This window comes from Gossypium arboreum, chromosome 9 (genome assembly GCF_025698485.1).
Source record: "Gossypium arboreum isolate Shixiya-1 chromosome 9, ASM2569848v2, whole genome shotgun sequence".
Taxonomy (NCBI): Eukaryota; Viridiplantae; Streptophyta; class Magnoliopsida; order Malvales; family Malvaceae; genus Gossypium; species Gossypium arboreum.
This window is the reverse complement of record NC_069078.1, coordinates 71,386,899-71,403,185: the sequence shown is the minus strand read 5'-3', so window position 1 is coordinate 71,403,185 and position 16,287 is coordinate 71,386,899. Positions and strand designations below refer to the sequence as shown.

At 34.5% G+C, this 16,287-nt stretch overlaps 2 protein-coding genes across 2 annotated transcripts; both read left to right on the top strand.

The window, feature by feature from the left end:
- The first annotated feature begins 10,171 nt into the window (after positions 1-10,171).
- Positions 10,172-15,902, top strand: LOC108454110 (indole-3-acetaldehyde oxidase-like). The gene is made up of 10 exons (XM_053018973.1): positions 10,172-10,479; positions 10,781-12,472; positions 12,567-12,820; positions 12,903-13,106; positions 13,259-13,477; positions 13,644-14,609; positions 14,692-14,787; positions 14,969-15,067; positions 15,210-15,399; positions 15,534-15,902. Exons 2-10 carry the CDS (start codon positions 11,563-11,565, stop codon positions 15,752-15,754), a joined length of 3,159 nt encoding a protein of 1,052 aa, XP_052874933.1. The 5' UTR covers positions 10,172-10,479; positions 10,781-11,562; the 3' UTR covers positions 15,755-15,902.
- LOC128279301 (abscisic-aldehyde oxidase-like) lies at positions 10,335-11,487 on the top strand. Its single transcript, XM_053018621.1, has 2 exons — positions 10,335-10,479; positions 10,781-11,487. Exons 1-2 carry the CDS (start codon positions 10,335-10,337, stop codon positions 11,485-11,487), a joined length of 852 nt encoding a protein of 283 aa, XP_052874581.1.
- Positions 15,903-16,287: the final 385 nt, after the last annotated feature.

Genomic DNA, 16,287 nt, shown 5'->3' with positions numbered 1-16,287 from the left:
CATCTTTCTATGCACTAAAAATGTTTACAATTAAATGGTGCCAATTCATTTTCAATCTCAACCACATCTCCATGTACTATTATGGTTAAATTTCTCTTCTAATTCTTCCTCTTTTTCTCATCCATATAATCTAGTCTTTTTATATTTTTAATTTTTACACTATGGCCTACATTTCTTATCGTTTACAATTTAATCCACTCCTTAAATTAATTTTCCTAAATTCAAAGGTCTTTTAATTTCTCATAATATCCAATTACATTTTCCACTAATGTTAATAATTTCTCATAATTTCTCATAATATCAACCATATAGGTTTATGTCTTGAAAGATACTACAGTAAAAGAAGAACAATTTGAGAGGAATTACAAAGATTGAAAATGAATATACTTAGAAATGTGCTTAGTATTCTTATCTTCCTTAACCAATATAGAGATGATGTTTATATACATGAAATGAATAACTACTCCTAACCAATTGATTACTAGACTCAATAGCAGATTGATAACAAACTAACAGTTTCTTGACTCTAACATTCATCCAGCTTCTCAAGAGGTAAAACCCGAAGAACACTTCGAAACCAAGCAAAATTAGAGAAGGATAATGGTTTAGTAAGAATATCTGCCACTTGGTCGGATGCTGGTACTTCACCAACCATAAGTGAGTCATTAGCCACCTTTTCACGAACAAAAAATAAGGCAAGTTTGACATGTTTAAATTTGGAATGTAAGACTAGATTAGCAGCGACAGCAACTGCACTGAAATTATCACACCAAATAGTAGGAGGATCAATAGAACCGACTTGTAATTCTGTAAGTAGAGAAACTAGCTACGCAACATCACTGGTAGCTGCAGCCAAGCTCCTATACTCAGCCTCTGCCATAGAACGAGAAACAACTTGCTGTTTTTTAGAGCTCTATGAAATAGGTGTATGACCAAAATAGACGCAATAGCCCGTAGTAAACCGATGGTTATCCGTACCTGAGACCGGGATAGGATACGAGGCATTACCAAAATTTTCAGAATAATTTCAATTAATTTATATTATTTAGTATTCATTTTCATGTTTCATGTAACATCCTTTTCATATATTCAATTCAAAATATCATATAAAATACAATACAATACTTAAATTTTCATATTTACATGCTCATTCAGGTATCCAAGAACCTACGACTAAATTGCGAAATACCAAGATTTAGGGGCATATTGGTAATTTACCATTTTCCCAAATTTCACCCAATCTTAAATTGATAATTTCATTCAATTTATTAATTTAGATAATAAAACAATTTATTCCTTCAATTTAGTCATTTTTGACTTTTTACAAAATTGCCCTTAAAGTTTTACTTTTATTCAATTTAGTCCATGAGCTTAAAACAAGCAAATTAGCCATGCTAACTGAATATTCATATATATTTTCCTCCTCCTCCTCTCCATTCCACATCCTTAATGTATATAACATTCTTGTAAGTACGATTTCATAATTTACTTATTAATGCTCACATCAATCATTCACACGAGTCATAGTCACTCAATTATTTATAATTCGAGCTACAGAGCTAAAATTAAGATCCGTAAATTTTCCTAAAACTAGACTCACATATCATTCCACCATAAAATTTTAAGAATTTTGGTTTAGCCAATTAGTACAGTTTATTCATTTAATTTTCCCCTGTTTCACTATCCAACAGTTCTAACCTCTCTTCACTAAAAATTAATTATATCACAGTACAAAACTCGGATAATGTTCCCATTGATTTCTATTGAAAATCTACTCATTAAGGATTCTAAGCATATAAATTTGAGACTCTAATTAATTTTCTCCAATTTTTGGTAATTTTCCAAAGTCAAAACAGGGGAACCCGAATTCATTCTAATATTGTCTCACAAAATTCATTATATCTCATAATTTACAAATCTATTGCTTACACTGTTTCTCTATGAAAAACTAGACTCAATAAGCTTTAATTTCATATTTTATTCATCTTCTAATTCGATTTCTACAATTTATGGTGATTTTTTAAAGTTAGTCTACTTCCATTGTCCAATATTGTTTTAGTTCAAGATGTTTATTACCATTTTCCTCTAAATTTCAAAGGTCATACAATTCAGGTCCTTGCTCAATTAGCCCATCTATTAAGCTAATTTTTCTCAATCAACATTTTATTCCATCATTCTAAACTATTACACAATCTTTGAAAATCAGAATTTTAACACTAAACCTTAATTCACAACTTTTTCACAATTAGGTCCTAAAATCAATTTCTATTGAAATTACTTGATAAAATCATAAAACAACAAAATCAAAGCTTCAAATTCATTTTATTTCATCATAAACAGCTAACACTTATCAATGATAGCTTTTAATTTTGTTCATAAAATCAAAACTAATGAATTAAACACTTGGGCGTAATTGTAAAAGTCACAAAACATAAAAATCTCAAAGAAAAGGGTAAGAATTGAACTCACATATGTCAAAGTATGAAAAACCAGCAGCTTTCAGACCTCCCATGGCGTTTTGCTGAAGAAAAATGATGATATCTCTAGATTTTTCAAATTTGTGTTGTTTTATATGTTTAATTTGCAAAATTTCCCATTTTGCCTTTGTTTCTCCTTGTCTTTTTGCTGATTTTCTTGCCCAACCGTCCAGCCCATACAATTTGGGTCCAATTCCTTTTAAATCCCTCCTTTTAATCACTTAAACTATTTAATCACAATTTAATAAATTTTGCACTATTTTCAATTTAGTCCTTTTAATTAATTGACTAACCAAGCGTTAAAATTTTCTAACGAAACTTTAATACTAACTTAATAACACTCCATAAATATTTATAAAATATTTATGGCTCGGTTCTAAATCCGAGGTCTCGATACCTCGTTTTCAACCAAATTTACGATTAATTCTTTTAAAATCATAAAATTCACTAATTAAAAATAATTCTTTTAAGTTCGCTTGGCCTATAATTATTATTTGTTAAAATTTCTAAACTTACTCGTCAATTTAGTGATCTCGAATCACTTTGTTTAAACACCACTTGAAAAATTTGGTCATTACGAAACTAGCTACATAACATCATTTGGTAGCTGCAGCCAAGCTCCTATACTCAGCCTCTGCCGTAGAACGAGAAACAACTTGCTATTTTTTAGAGCTCTATGAAATAGGTGTATGACCAAAATAGACGCAATAGCCCGTAGTAAACCGACGGTTATCAAAATCTAGACTCCAGTTGGCATTTGCATAACCCACTAAAGATAGTCTGTCGGATCGACGAAACAGTAGCCTATAACTAATAGTGCCATGTAAATACCTCAAAATACGTTTTAACACTACCATATGGACAGTAGTAGGAGCATGCATGGTTGACATACATGATTTACTGCATATGCAATATCTGGCTTGGTTAAAACCACGTATTGAAAAGCTCCAGCAAGACTTCTGTATTCAATAGGATCAGCAAGGTGAGAACCCTCATCTTTAGATAATATAGAGGAACTAACCATTGGTGTATGAACACTTTTTGCATTGGCCAAAGAACACCTATCAAGAAGATCCGAAATGTATTTGCGTTGACACAAATGGAGACTACCAGTAGGTGACCGAGTGACTTCAACACCTAAAAAATAATGAAGGTCGCCCAAATTCTTTAAAGAAAATTCATTATGCAGTTGCTTAACAAAACAGTTGATCTCATCAGTTGAACTTCCAGTGATAATAATATCGTCCACATAAACCAAGACATAAATGATGGACTTGGTTGCAACTTTAACAAACAAGGAAGCATCAGATTTAGCCAATATAAATCCATTAGAGATAAGAAACTGTTTTAATTTATCAAACCAGGCACGAGGAGCTTGTCGTAATCTATACAGTGCCTTTGTTAGACGACACACCAAAGCCTCACCATTCACCCCATATTGAACATAGCCTGGGGGTTGCTGCATAAACACTTCGTCAGTTAGATCTTCATTTAAGAAGCATTATTTACATCACAATAGGAGAAGAAAACAAGAATCGACTCTCATAAAAAATCACATGCCGAGAAATAATAATTTTTCCATCCAGTATGAGACGGTGATAACCCTTATGTTGAGAGCTATACCCTAAAAATGTGTATGGCTGTGACTAAAACTCCAGCTTGTGATGCATAAATGGACGCAGATACGGAAAGCAACAAACAGCCAAAAACTTTTAAGTGATCATATGTCGATTCATGACCATGAAGAGTCTGATATGGAGACTGACCTTTCAGGACTAGAATAGCCATTCGATTAATGAAATGGACAGCATTGCGAAACGCATACCCCCAGTAATCCATGGGTAGATTTTCTTGGGCTAAAAGAGTAAGACCGGTCTCTACAATGTGCATGTGTTTACGCTCAGCAACACCGTTCTGTTCGGATGTATGAGGACATGAAAGACGATGAAAAATCCCATGATTAGCCAAAACTGATGTAAAGGCATGATACTCACCACTCCAGTCACTTTGGAATTTCTTGATACACTTTCCGAACTAAGTAAGGACCATTTTCTGAAACTGAAGAAAACATTCAATCGCTTGAGATTTGCTTTTAATGAGATAAATCCAAGTAAATTGGTTGCACATGTCAATAAACGAAACATAAGAGAGATTATTTCCACAGGAAACATTTCCTGGCCCCCATAAATCAGAAACAACCAAGTCAAATAATTTCGTATATTCAATAGTAGGTTGAGTAAAGGGCAATTTATGTGATTTCCCTTTTTTGAAAGGCAACACAAATATTATCTAGACTTTTCTTATTAAAAACCATATGACACTTATCAGGAACAGTTTTAACAATTGAGGCAGAAGGACGCCCAAGTTTTTTATGCCACAATATAAAAACATCCTTATCTGAAGAACAATCGTGAACCCCGATGTTGTGAATAGCAGGAACTGTATCAGATGAAACTGACAGATCAACAGAAAATTGATAAAGACCATCACGAGCTTGGCCCCGTAATAAGATTTCCTCTGTCTGGGCATCCTTAATAACACAATACATTGGATGGAAATCAAAAGATACATTATTGTCTTTAGCGAACTGAGAAACAAACATGAGGTTCTTTCAGATACTCGGTACACACAGGACATTAAACAAATGTAATAATTTTTTCTTTGTGGGCAGGACAGAATTTCCAATATATGAGATTGTAGTGGGAGTTCCGTTACCCATTAACACAGAAGAGTTACCTGAGTATGAAGTTGACTGATTCAGACCAGAAGTATTCTGACAAACATGGTGTGTAGCCCCAGAGTCCAGATACCACGATGAGGATCCAGCAGGAAGAGGAACGTATGAATAATCAAAGTTGGAACCGTACTGAGTAGAGTTAACATTAGATCCAGAAGTAGCCAAATAGTCAGACACATTAAAATCAAGACTACAAGGTAACCCAATACAATGCAAGTAATCAAAATCAATTACACGTGCCCCCAGTTTAGTCCTCCACGGAACACCGGATCAACCATTTGGTAAAGAAGTCGTGTGACCTTCAAGGCCCACACAATTTATTTTCGGCCCATTAGGAGGTTGACCATCACTTGGACCACCATTGGCATCATGAGCAGTACACATTGGCCAACCAGAAATCTGCCTAACAAAGTCAGACGGCCCAGTCGCATAGCCTGCAGCAAATGGTGCATAGGGAGTAGACGGAACGTGCGCATAACGCCTACCAGATTTACGCTCATACGAGCCAAACAAATGTGGGCCACCTCCAGGCCTGTTTTCACGACCAACACCAAAGCTTAAATGAGGGCCAGCCATATATGGGTCACCTCCAGGCCTAGTTACACGGCCTACATCAAACACATTGTAACACCCAAATTTCTACAGTAAGATATTATCCTTAATACAATAAAATAAGGAAATAAAGTGACAAAAAGAGGAAAATTGAGTTATGTCACTGGGAAGTATATTATGACATATTGATTCAAGAAAGGACTAAATTGTAAAAGTGAGAAAAGTTTTATGACCCCAGAGTAAATGCTTAAAATTTGAGGGATTAAAGTGTAAATATAAAAAGTTGAAGGACTAATAGTATAAATATTTTAAGGGTGGAATGATATAGAAACCAAGGAAAATTGATGAATAAGGACCAAATTGAATAGGTGAAGAATTATGAGGGACTAAATTATAATTTTACCAAATTAAGTGATGACTCAAGAATGGAATTTTAAAAGATCACAAAGGGCAAAATGGTCAATTAAAAGAGAGAGAAATCTAGAAAGTAATGATGATGTTGGTGATATTTTATAGTTATTTAATTAGATAATTATTATTTGTTTAATATTTTAATAAGATATTTTATTATTTTATTATTTTATTTAGTCTATATATATGTGAGTGTGAGTGTGGAAAAAAAAATACACACACACACACATACCGTCCATTATCTTTCTCATGCAAACTAACGTGAGAAGAAGAGAGAAAGAAAGAAAGTTTTACTTTCTTTATAATTTGGTCCTTTCACCAAAAGTCTACTATTTTCACTTAGAAATCAAAAGAATTTTCATAGCCATCAAGAGAGAAAGATCACAAGGAGACTATGGGGAGCTAGAATATTAAGTTAGATTCAAGAAATAGAAGTTGGAGTAGAGAGAAAATCAAGTTAAAGATTGAAATCAATGGAACAAGGTAAGAACATCAAGATTTCAATACATTTTTAAGATTAATATTATTGAAAAAGCATGGAATTGATGTTAATGTAGGGTTTTCTTATATATGGTCTTATGTTCTTGATATGTTAGTGAAGATAAATAAGAGAAAGTAATGAGAAATAGTGTAGAGAAAGAAAATAAGGGTGTTATAAACATGGTAAATAAACATCTTGCACTAAAACAGTTTTGGACAGCAGCAGTAGGTTAATTTTGAAAAATCACCATAAATCGTGGAAATATAATTAGAGGATGAAAAAAATATTGAATTAATTCTTATTGAGTCTAGTTTCTTATAGAAGAAACTGTGTAAGCAATGGAATCTTGAATTGTGAGATATAATAAATTTAGTGAGACAAGATCAGAATGATTTTGGGTTCCCCTGTTTTGACTTTGGAAAATCATAAAAAAATGGATAAAAATAATTAGGTTCTTAAAGTTATATGTTTAAAATCCTGAATGAATTTATTTTCAATAGAAACAAACAAGAACATCATCCAAATCTTGTACAATGAGATAATTAATTTTTAGTAAAGAAGGGCCGAAACTGTCAGACAGCAGAATAAGGGTGAATTTAAAGAATAAACTGTACTTATTGGCTAAACCAAAAATTCTGAAAATTTTATGGTAAGATGATACGTAAGCCTAGTTTCATAGAAAATTAGCGGATCTTAATTTAGAGTTCTTCAGCTCAAGATATAAATAATTTAGTTACTATGATGCAAATGGACAGTTTTGAATATACATATAAGTAAATAGTGAAATTATTGATAATGTTACTTATAGCATGTTATATAAATAAGGATATGGAATGGAGAGGAGGAGGAGGAAAATATGTATGAACATTCAGCTAGTATGATTAATTTACATGTTTTAGGCGCAGGGACTAAATTGAATAAAAGTAAAATTTTATGGCCAATTTTGTAAAAATGTTAGAAATGACCAATTTGCATGAAATGGATTATTTTATTATTTTAAATTGAAAAATTGAATGAAATTATTAATTTAGTTCAAGATTGGGAAAAAAATGTTTTAAGGATTAAATTGAAAAGTGTTGAAATTATGAAAAATTCTGATATTTTATAGAATTCATGGGTTGTTATCAATTTGTATGGGAATAACAGCTGGAAATAAGGATTAAATTGTAAGAATTTTATTTTTTTTGAGCCTAAGGATGAAATCGTCATTAATTAAAAGTTTAGGGGTAAAATGATAATTTTGTTTAGAGCATTAATTGAATGTATTAGAACATGAAATAAATGAAAACGACGATCAAATTTATTTATAAAGATTTGGATGACTCGAATACGAGAATTGAATGTGGAAAAGAAAAGATACCGTATTAATGAAATTATAAATATGAACAAACAACGAGGTAAGTTAGTGTAACTTGAATTGTATATTTTAAATGCATGAAATATCGATATAATGAATTACCTGATTTATGTTTATGAAGAAATGGCAAGAGAATGATATTTATCATGACATGTAAATATGTGATTATCTTTGATACTTTACTACAAGGAAATTAAGTATATTGAGACGAGTAATAAATTCAAGTAAAACACGTCGAGAAAAAAAATAAGTACGTTTAAGGGACAATATGTTTAATTTTAATTGGTTTCAAATATGAACATTAAATGAAATGAAATATCTGATAAATAAATCGGTAACTTCGGTAATGCTCCTTAATTCTATTCCGGTTACGGATGCAGCTTAGGGGCGTTACACACATCATTAGGGTCTGCATCAGAAAATTTACTAGGGTAAAAGGGATGAAAATCCCTAACATGCGGCAACTGAGAAAATTGATTTTGATGCGACGACCAGTCTCCCCACGATGGTCCAGCTGAAAACTGTGCTGAGGAGTGTCCCAACGGGCCTGCAAACTGCCCAGAAAATCCTTCTGGCCGAGCAAACTCAGCATCTCGAAATTGTTGGCCATCATGAGTAGACTGTTTCACAGACGGAAGAGATGGTCCGTCGTAGTCTCGATTATACCGATAGTAGCACCGTTGTGCTAGGTGGCCGTATTGACTACAAATCTAGCATTGAACCCTTGGCAGCAAGCCACGCCCACGAGATCCAGTCGGCGCACGACTGCCTTCACGAGCAGATTTGATCGCCGACGTAGTCACAAGTACTTCAATCATATTGTCATTAAACGGAGTATCATGGATCGTATGGATTTGTCAACTTTCAAACTCGAGGAGTACCTCGACAATCTTTTGAAATAGGAGTAAATCAGTGGAGAAAGACGCCAACGTTAATACTGCATCAAAGTCTGAGGAAAGTCCGGCGAGTACACCTCCAACAGATCGCAAGTATTTTGGATATTGGTGATGTATTCTTTGATGGTTGATGTTCCTTTCTTGATTGAATGTAGGTCATGCTTGATTCTGGAGAGCTTAACATCAGTCACAAAAGCAAAGAGCCGATTAGCAGTGCTCTATATGTCACTAGCTATTTTGACAGAAATAAAGTATGACAGTAACGACGTACTAATCGTAAAGAGTAACCAAGAGGCAAGTAACTTATCTTGCTGGACAAAGAAAGATGCTTCAGGTCCATCAGGAGATGTCACGAAACGAGCCGGAACAAGTGAAGTACCATAAAAAAAACATTGTAATTCATAGCCTTCGATTTTCAACCTAACATGTGTTGTCATTATACAAAGTTTTTGTCATCAAGTTTTACTGTATCGTATTAAGGAAATGACTGAATTAGAAGAGAACCGAAAAAAGAGCTAGCGGAAGTGGATTCGGTGAAATTTTCCATAGAATGAATAGAGAAAAGGAGGTCCCAGGAAGTCAGGCGACTGATACCATGAAAGATACTACATTAAACAAAGAACAATTTGAGAGGAATTACAAAGATTGAAAATGAATATACTTAAAAATGTGCTTAGTATTCTCATCTTCCTTAACCAATACAGAGATGATGTTTATATACATGAAATGAATAACTGCTTCTAACTAATTGATTACCAGACTCAATAACAGACTGATAACAAACTAACAGTTTCTTGACTCTAACATGTCTGATTACCCATTTACAAAAACACATTAATCCCAAACATGTATGATAAAAACAGACATTAAAATAATATATATAATAATTTTATTGAAATATCAACCATTTGCAATTAAGACAAAATGCAGTGAAAGAGATGGAGTAAGAATTTTCTTCTTTTATATATTTTTTCTTTTGCAAATTATTATTTAAGATCTTGAATTATTTCATGTTTATTACATAAGGTTTTTTTTGTATTCAAATAAATCTTTATTTTTCTTTAACCTTTATTTTTCTTTAACCTTTATTTTAAATAAATACAAATCAACTATTAAAATCTTTTTTAAGGAATTAAAATTTTATTACTTAGATAAAAGTTTTAATATTTAAAATTATTTAGATTTAATTAAAGACTAATTATTTATTTGACTGTAATAAAAATAAAAATAATAGATGTTGATGTTTCAACATACAAATGGACTATTATAGAATAAGTTGTTGTGCCTAACGTTGATTAAAATAAATAGATTAAACTTATTATCTTTTGCGTACCAGTTAGCGTTGAAATCGAGTTCAATATCAGAATCAATATTCAGTTTTTTTAATCAGATTTGATAAACGGTGAAGAAGAAGAAGAATGCCATGGATACAACAACAAAACAAAGATTGGTTTTTGCTGTAAATGGACAGAGGTTTGAGGTGTATAGCATTGACCCTTCAACTACTTTGCTTGAGTTTCTGCGGTCTCAAACTCCTTTTAAAAGTGTCAAGCTCAGTTGTGGAGAAGGTTATTTTTCCCTCTTTTGCTACCATCTCTCTTTTTATCTCTGTATGTTTAAATAGAATGGATTTTCTTTGTTGTATAAGTGGTTTTTTTGCTTCTCAACGTATAAATTGTATATGTTTATTTATTTGTTATGATGGCCTTTCATCTTTTTCATCATCTTTTAAGTGATTGTTCTTGTTGTTTCATCTTTATCCTTTTGAAATGTTTTGAAGAGTATTTTTAATCTTATACTTTGTTAACATATAATGATCCTTGTTATGTTGTTATATGTCAATGAGATATTTGTTCGTATGCCTAACAGGAGGATGTGGTGCTTGCATTGTCCTACTTTCAAAGTATGATCATGTTCACAACAAGGTTGAGGATTTCACTGTGAGTTCCTGCCTAACATTTTTATGCAGTATAAATGGATGCTCAATCATTACAGCTGAGGGAATTGGGAACACCAAGGATGGGTTCCACCCCATTCAACAACGATTCTCGGGTTTCCATGCTTCTCAATGTGGCTTTTGCACTCCTGGAATGTGTGTTTCTCTCTATGCATCTCTTGTTAATGCTGATAAGATGAATAATCGAGCAGAGCCTTCACCAGGATTTTCCAAGCTGACAGTTTCTGAAGCTGAAAAGTCTATTGCAGGAAATCTTTGTCAATGTACCGGTTACCGACCCATTGTTGATGCCTGTAAAAGTTTTGCTACTGATGTTGACATGGAGGATTTAGGGTTTAACTCCTACTGGAGAAAAGGGGAAAGTAATGAAGTAAAGTTGAGTAGGTTACCTCCGTACAATTGCAACTATGTGACTCGTGTGTTTCCTGAGTTTTTAAAGAAGGAAACTGCAGTTGGTCTCAATCTGGGCTCTGAAAGGTATCATTGGTATAGTCCTGTTAGTCTTAAGGAGCTACAGGGTTTATTGCAAATGGAAGCTAATGGGGGAACTTCAATGAAGATTATAGTTGGTAACACTGGAATGGGTTATTACAAGGAGCTAGTACACTATGATAAGTAGATTGATCTGAGATACATTCCTGAGCTTTCAATAGTTAGAAAAGATTCAACAGGGATTGAAATTGGAGCAGCTGTGATGATTTCTAAAGCTATTGAAGCGTTGAAGGAAGAAAATCAAGGTGGATTCAGTAAAGAAGCTAAATTGGTATTCAAAAAAATCGGTGACCACATGGACAAGATTGCTTCCAAGTTCATTAGGAATTCAGGTAGTGTAGGTGGGAATTTGATGATGGCCCAGAGGAAACATTTTCCTTCAGATATTGCTACAATACTACTTTCTGTGGATACAATTTTAGAAATAATGACAGGTGAGAGACGTTTAAAGCTTACACTAGAGGAGTTCCTTGGAAGGCCTCCATTGGATTCGAAAACTGTTCTGTTAAGTATTAAAATCCCATGTTGGGAATCAAGTAGGGTTGTTTCTTCTGATGCCTGTAATAAGTTACTTTTCGAAACATATCGAGCTGCACCACGTCCTCTTGGAAATGCACTCCCCTATTTGAATGTTGCTTTCTTGGCTCAGGTGTCTCTCTGTAAGAATCCTACAGGATTTATGCTAAAAAATTGTCGGTTCGCTTTTGGCGCTTACGGAACCAAGCGCTCTATTAGGGTGAAGGAGGTTGAGGAGTTTCTATATGGAAAATTACTAAGTTTTGGTGTGCTGTATGATGCTATTAAATTGCTTGAAACTTTGGTAATACCTGAAGATGGCACTTCTAGTCCAGCATATCGATCAAGCTTGGCTGTTGGCTTTCTTTTCGAGTTCCTAAGCCCCTTAATTGACTCCCCTATCGACTTTTCTGATGGTCTTGTTAATAGATATAATAGAACTTTGTTGTCCAAGAATTCAAATCAGCAGCATGATCTTGGTCAAATCGAATTCCCAACTCTGTTATCATCTTCAAGGCAGGTGATTCAGTTAAATAAAGAATATCATCCGGTCGGAGAGCCAACAATAAAAACCGGAGCTATCCTCCAAGCCTCTGGTTTGTTATACTTTCTTGTTTTCTTGTAAGTTATTGACAAAAAACTTATGTAATCAAATTGCTTATGTTGCTTACACCAGGTTCAATGATGTAGGTGAAGCTGTTTATATAGATGACATTCCATCCCCTAAAGATTGCCTATATGGAGCATTTATATATAGCTTAGAGCCTCGGGCACGGGTGAAGGGTATCAAGTTCAATCCTGGATCATCACCAAAAGGAGTTATTGCACTTATTACTTCCAAAGACATTCCTGGTTTGAATTTGGGTTCTAAAACAGTATTTGGAACTGAACTTTTATATGCTGATGATCTTACCGAAGGCGTTGGTCAGCGGATTGCCTTTGTGGTAGTTTCATGTTTATAATTAACATTGATGTGTTAATGATGTCTAAGCTTTTAGAACTTGATTATGGAAATTATGATTTCAGGTTGCGGATACGCAGAAAAATGCAAACATTGCAGCTGATCTTGCAGTAGTTGATTATGACAAGGAAAATATAGAACCTCCAATATTATCTGTAGAAGAGGCAGTTGAGAGAAGTAGCTTTTACGCTCCTTTGTTTTATCCTGAACAGTTTGGTGATTTCTCGAAAGGAATGGCCGAAGCTGATCACCGAATTCTCAACTCTCAGGTATTCCTTTTCGAATAACGACCTTGGAAATCTATATTTGTTTAAATTTAACCATACTATACTTGATATTGACTCATCACTTACTAGGGATCTAATCATAAACTTTTATCGTGGAAAGCATGTTAATGTTTCAATTAAATTGTTACATCTAGATCAAACTTGGGTCGCAATACTATTTTTATATGGAGACACAAACTGCTCTTGCCGTTCCGGATGAGGACAACTGCATGGAAGTATATAGTTCTATTCAATGCCCCGAATTTGCTCATGATACTATAGCTAGATGCCTCGGTGTTCCTGCCCATAATGTTCGTGTAAAAACTAGAAGGCTTGGAGGAGGATTTGGTGGAAAGGCTGTAAAATCCATAGCAGTATGCTCCTTTTCCTTCTTTTATATATTTTTTTTTATCATCTCTACTAAATTCTTCATATTATAGCAAAAAAGAAAGTAAATCCCAAAGGTTCATTACAATTTATCTAATTGAATAAGTCACGGTGATTCCTTATATCCTATTTTTTTTGTCCTTATATTGATAGGTTGCATCAGCATGTGCTGTAGCTGCTTACAAGTTAAACCGTCCGGTCCGAATTTATATGGATAGGAAGACTGATATGATAATGTCAGGAGGAAGGCATCCGATGAAAATAACATACAATGTGGGATTCAAAAGTACCGGAAAGATTACAGCCCTGAAACTTGATATATTGATTGATTCAGGGATGTTTGTCGATGTAAGTCCAATATTGTCAGATCATATGCTAGGGTCACTTAAAAAGTATGATTGGGGTGCTTTATCTTTCGATATAAAACTTTGCAAAACGAATCTTCCAAGCCGAGCAGCGATGAGAGCCCCTGGAGATGTGCAGACCTCGTACATAGCTGAAGTTGTAATTGAACATATTGCATCGACCCTTTCTATGGACGTTGATTCTATTCGAAATATTAATCTCCACACTCACAACAGCCTCAACTTATTCTTTGCGAGTGCCGCAGGAGAACCATTAGAGTATACGTTACCTTCAATATGGGATAAGTTGGCCAGTACTTCGAGCTTTTACCATAGGACCGAAATGGTTAAAGAATTCAATAGGTGCCATAAATGGAAGAAGAGAGGTATTTCAAGGGTGCCTATTGTCCACGAAGTGAAGATGAGATCAACACCGGGGAAAGTAAGCATCCTACGTGATGGATCGATTGTGGTTGAGGTTGGAGGAATCGAAATGGGGCAGGGTCTTTGGACGAAAGTAAAACAAATGACTGCATATGGTCTTGGTTTGGTTAAATGTGGTGGAACACAAGATCTTTTGGAGAAAGTAAGGGTCATAGAAGCTGATACTTTGAGTGTGATTCAAGGTGGTATGACTGCGGGAAGCACGACATCGGAGTCAAGCTGTGAAGCAGTACGACTTTGCTGTAAAGTGTTGGTTGAAAGGCTTGTCCCTCTCAAGCAAAGGTTGATGGAGCAAATTAGATCCTTAGAGTGGGAGACGCTGATCCTTGAGGTACCCATTTCCAATTCTTTTTTTGACATTTTCATGAGGTGATAACAGTCACGGTTTCACTTTTTTCATCTCCTGTATGCAGGCATATCGCAACTCTGTAAACTTATCAGCAAGTTCACTATATGTACCGAACTTCTCCACCATGCACTACCTAAACTATGCTGCAGCTGTGAGCGAGGCAAGTCTTTTTTTTCGATATTCTCTATTTCGCTTTCTGTTCCATGCTTGTATTTACAAGCAATGCAGTTCTTATCAAACTACATTCAGATTTAAGCCAATGAACATGATAATAGTCATGATATATGGTATAGGCTTGGGTTGATTTCACAGTTATCACTTTCAAACATTTGATTCTGCAGGTGGAGGTAAACCTTATAACAGGCGAAACTACAATTCTACAGACAGATATCATATATGACTGTGGTGAAAGCCTAAATCCTGCTGTCGATTTAGGACAGGTTAGCCGGGATACAGTCCTTTGTATGATATATAGTTTAAGAATTTGTTTAGAACTGTCAGAAAGTTAGTAACAAGTTCATTGATCATACTCATGTGATAGTAAAGAAATTAAACTCTTTTTTTGGGTGGTGGTTATTGCAGATTGAAGGAGCTTATGTTCAAGGAATTGGGTTCTTTATGCTTGAGGAATACAATACAAATTCAGATGGATTAGTGATTACAAATAACACATGGACTTACAAGATCCCCACGGTGGACACCATTCCCAAACAATTCAATGTTGAAATCTTCAACAGTGGGAATCATAAAAACCGCGTTCTTTCTTCCAAAGGCAAGTTTGGGTTCTTTTTTCTCCATGTTCCAAGGTTAATCATAGTAAATATAGAACTCCACTGAAAAAATAGACGATTATGTAACTGCAATGCTAAGCTGCAAATCTGTACTATTTTTGTTTTACCTTTGCAGCTTCTGGGGAGCCGCCATTAACGCTAGCAGTTTCAGTTCACTGTGCAACAAGAGCAGCTATAAGAGAAGCCAGACGGCAACTTGTTTCGTGGAGTGGCCCAAACGAGGCTAGCTCAACATTAGTCCAATTAGAGGTACCTGCCACCATGCATGTGGTCAAGGAGCTTTGCGGGCTTGACAGTGTTCAGAAGTTTTTGCAGTGGACAACTGCCAAAAACTGAGGCCAAAAACATTACTGTACATATATATTCAGGTGTAGACAAGAATAAGTTGATAGATTTCTTCACGTTGAAGCGAAGATAAACATCACTATAGGTTTATTTAATATATTTGAGTTGAATGATGAAGCGGTCTAAAAAAAACCAAAAATGGACGAGAGATTTGAAATGACACCACACTTGGGTTAATGATAGCTTTCCTAAAACGATATGAAAGTCGAAATCCAGAAGAGCGGACGTCACAAAAGTAGGAACTACTTTCCTAAAAAGATAAGTTGGTTTTAAAATTTTCATCCTAATCCATGTCACTGTTCATTCGAAATCCAGAAGAGTGGACGTCACAAAAGGAGGAACTACTTTCCTAAAAAGATAAGTTGGTTTTAAAATTTTCATCCGAATCCATGTCAGTGTTCATTGTTCCTGATGTATGTATCTAATTTTGTCTACTTCCCAAACTGTCTATGTTCATTATGTCTGTTGTCAAAAGTTTACTTGCAATTTCAGTGACAGGTGTTTGATGCTTCACCATTGCATCC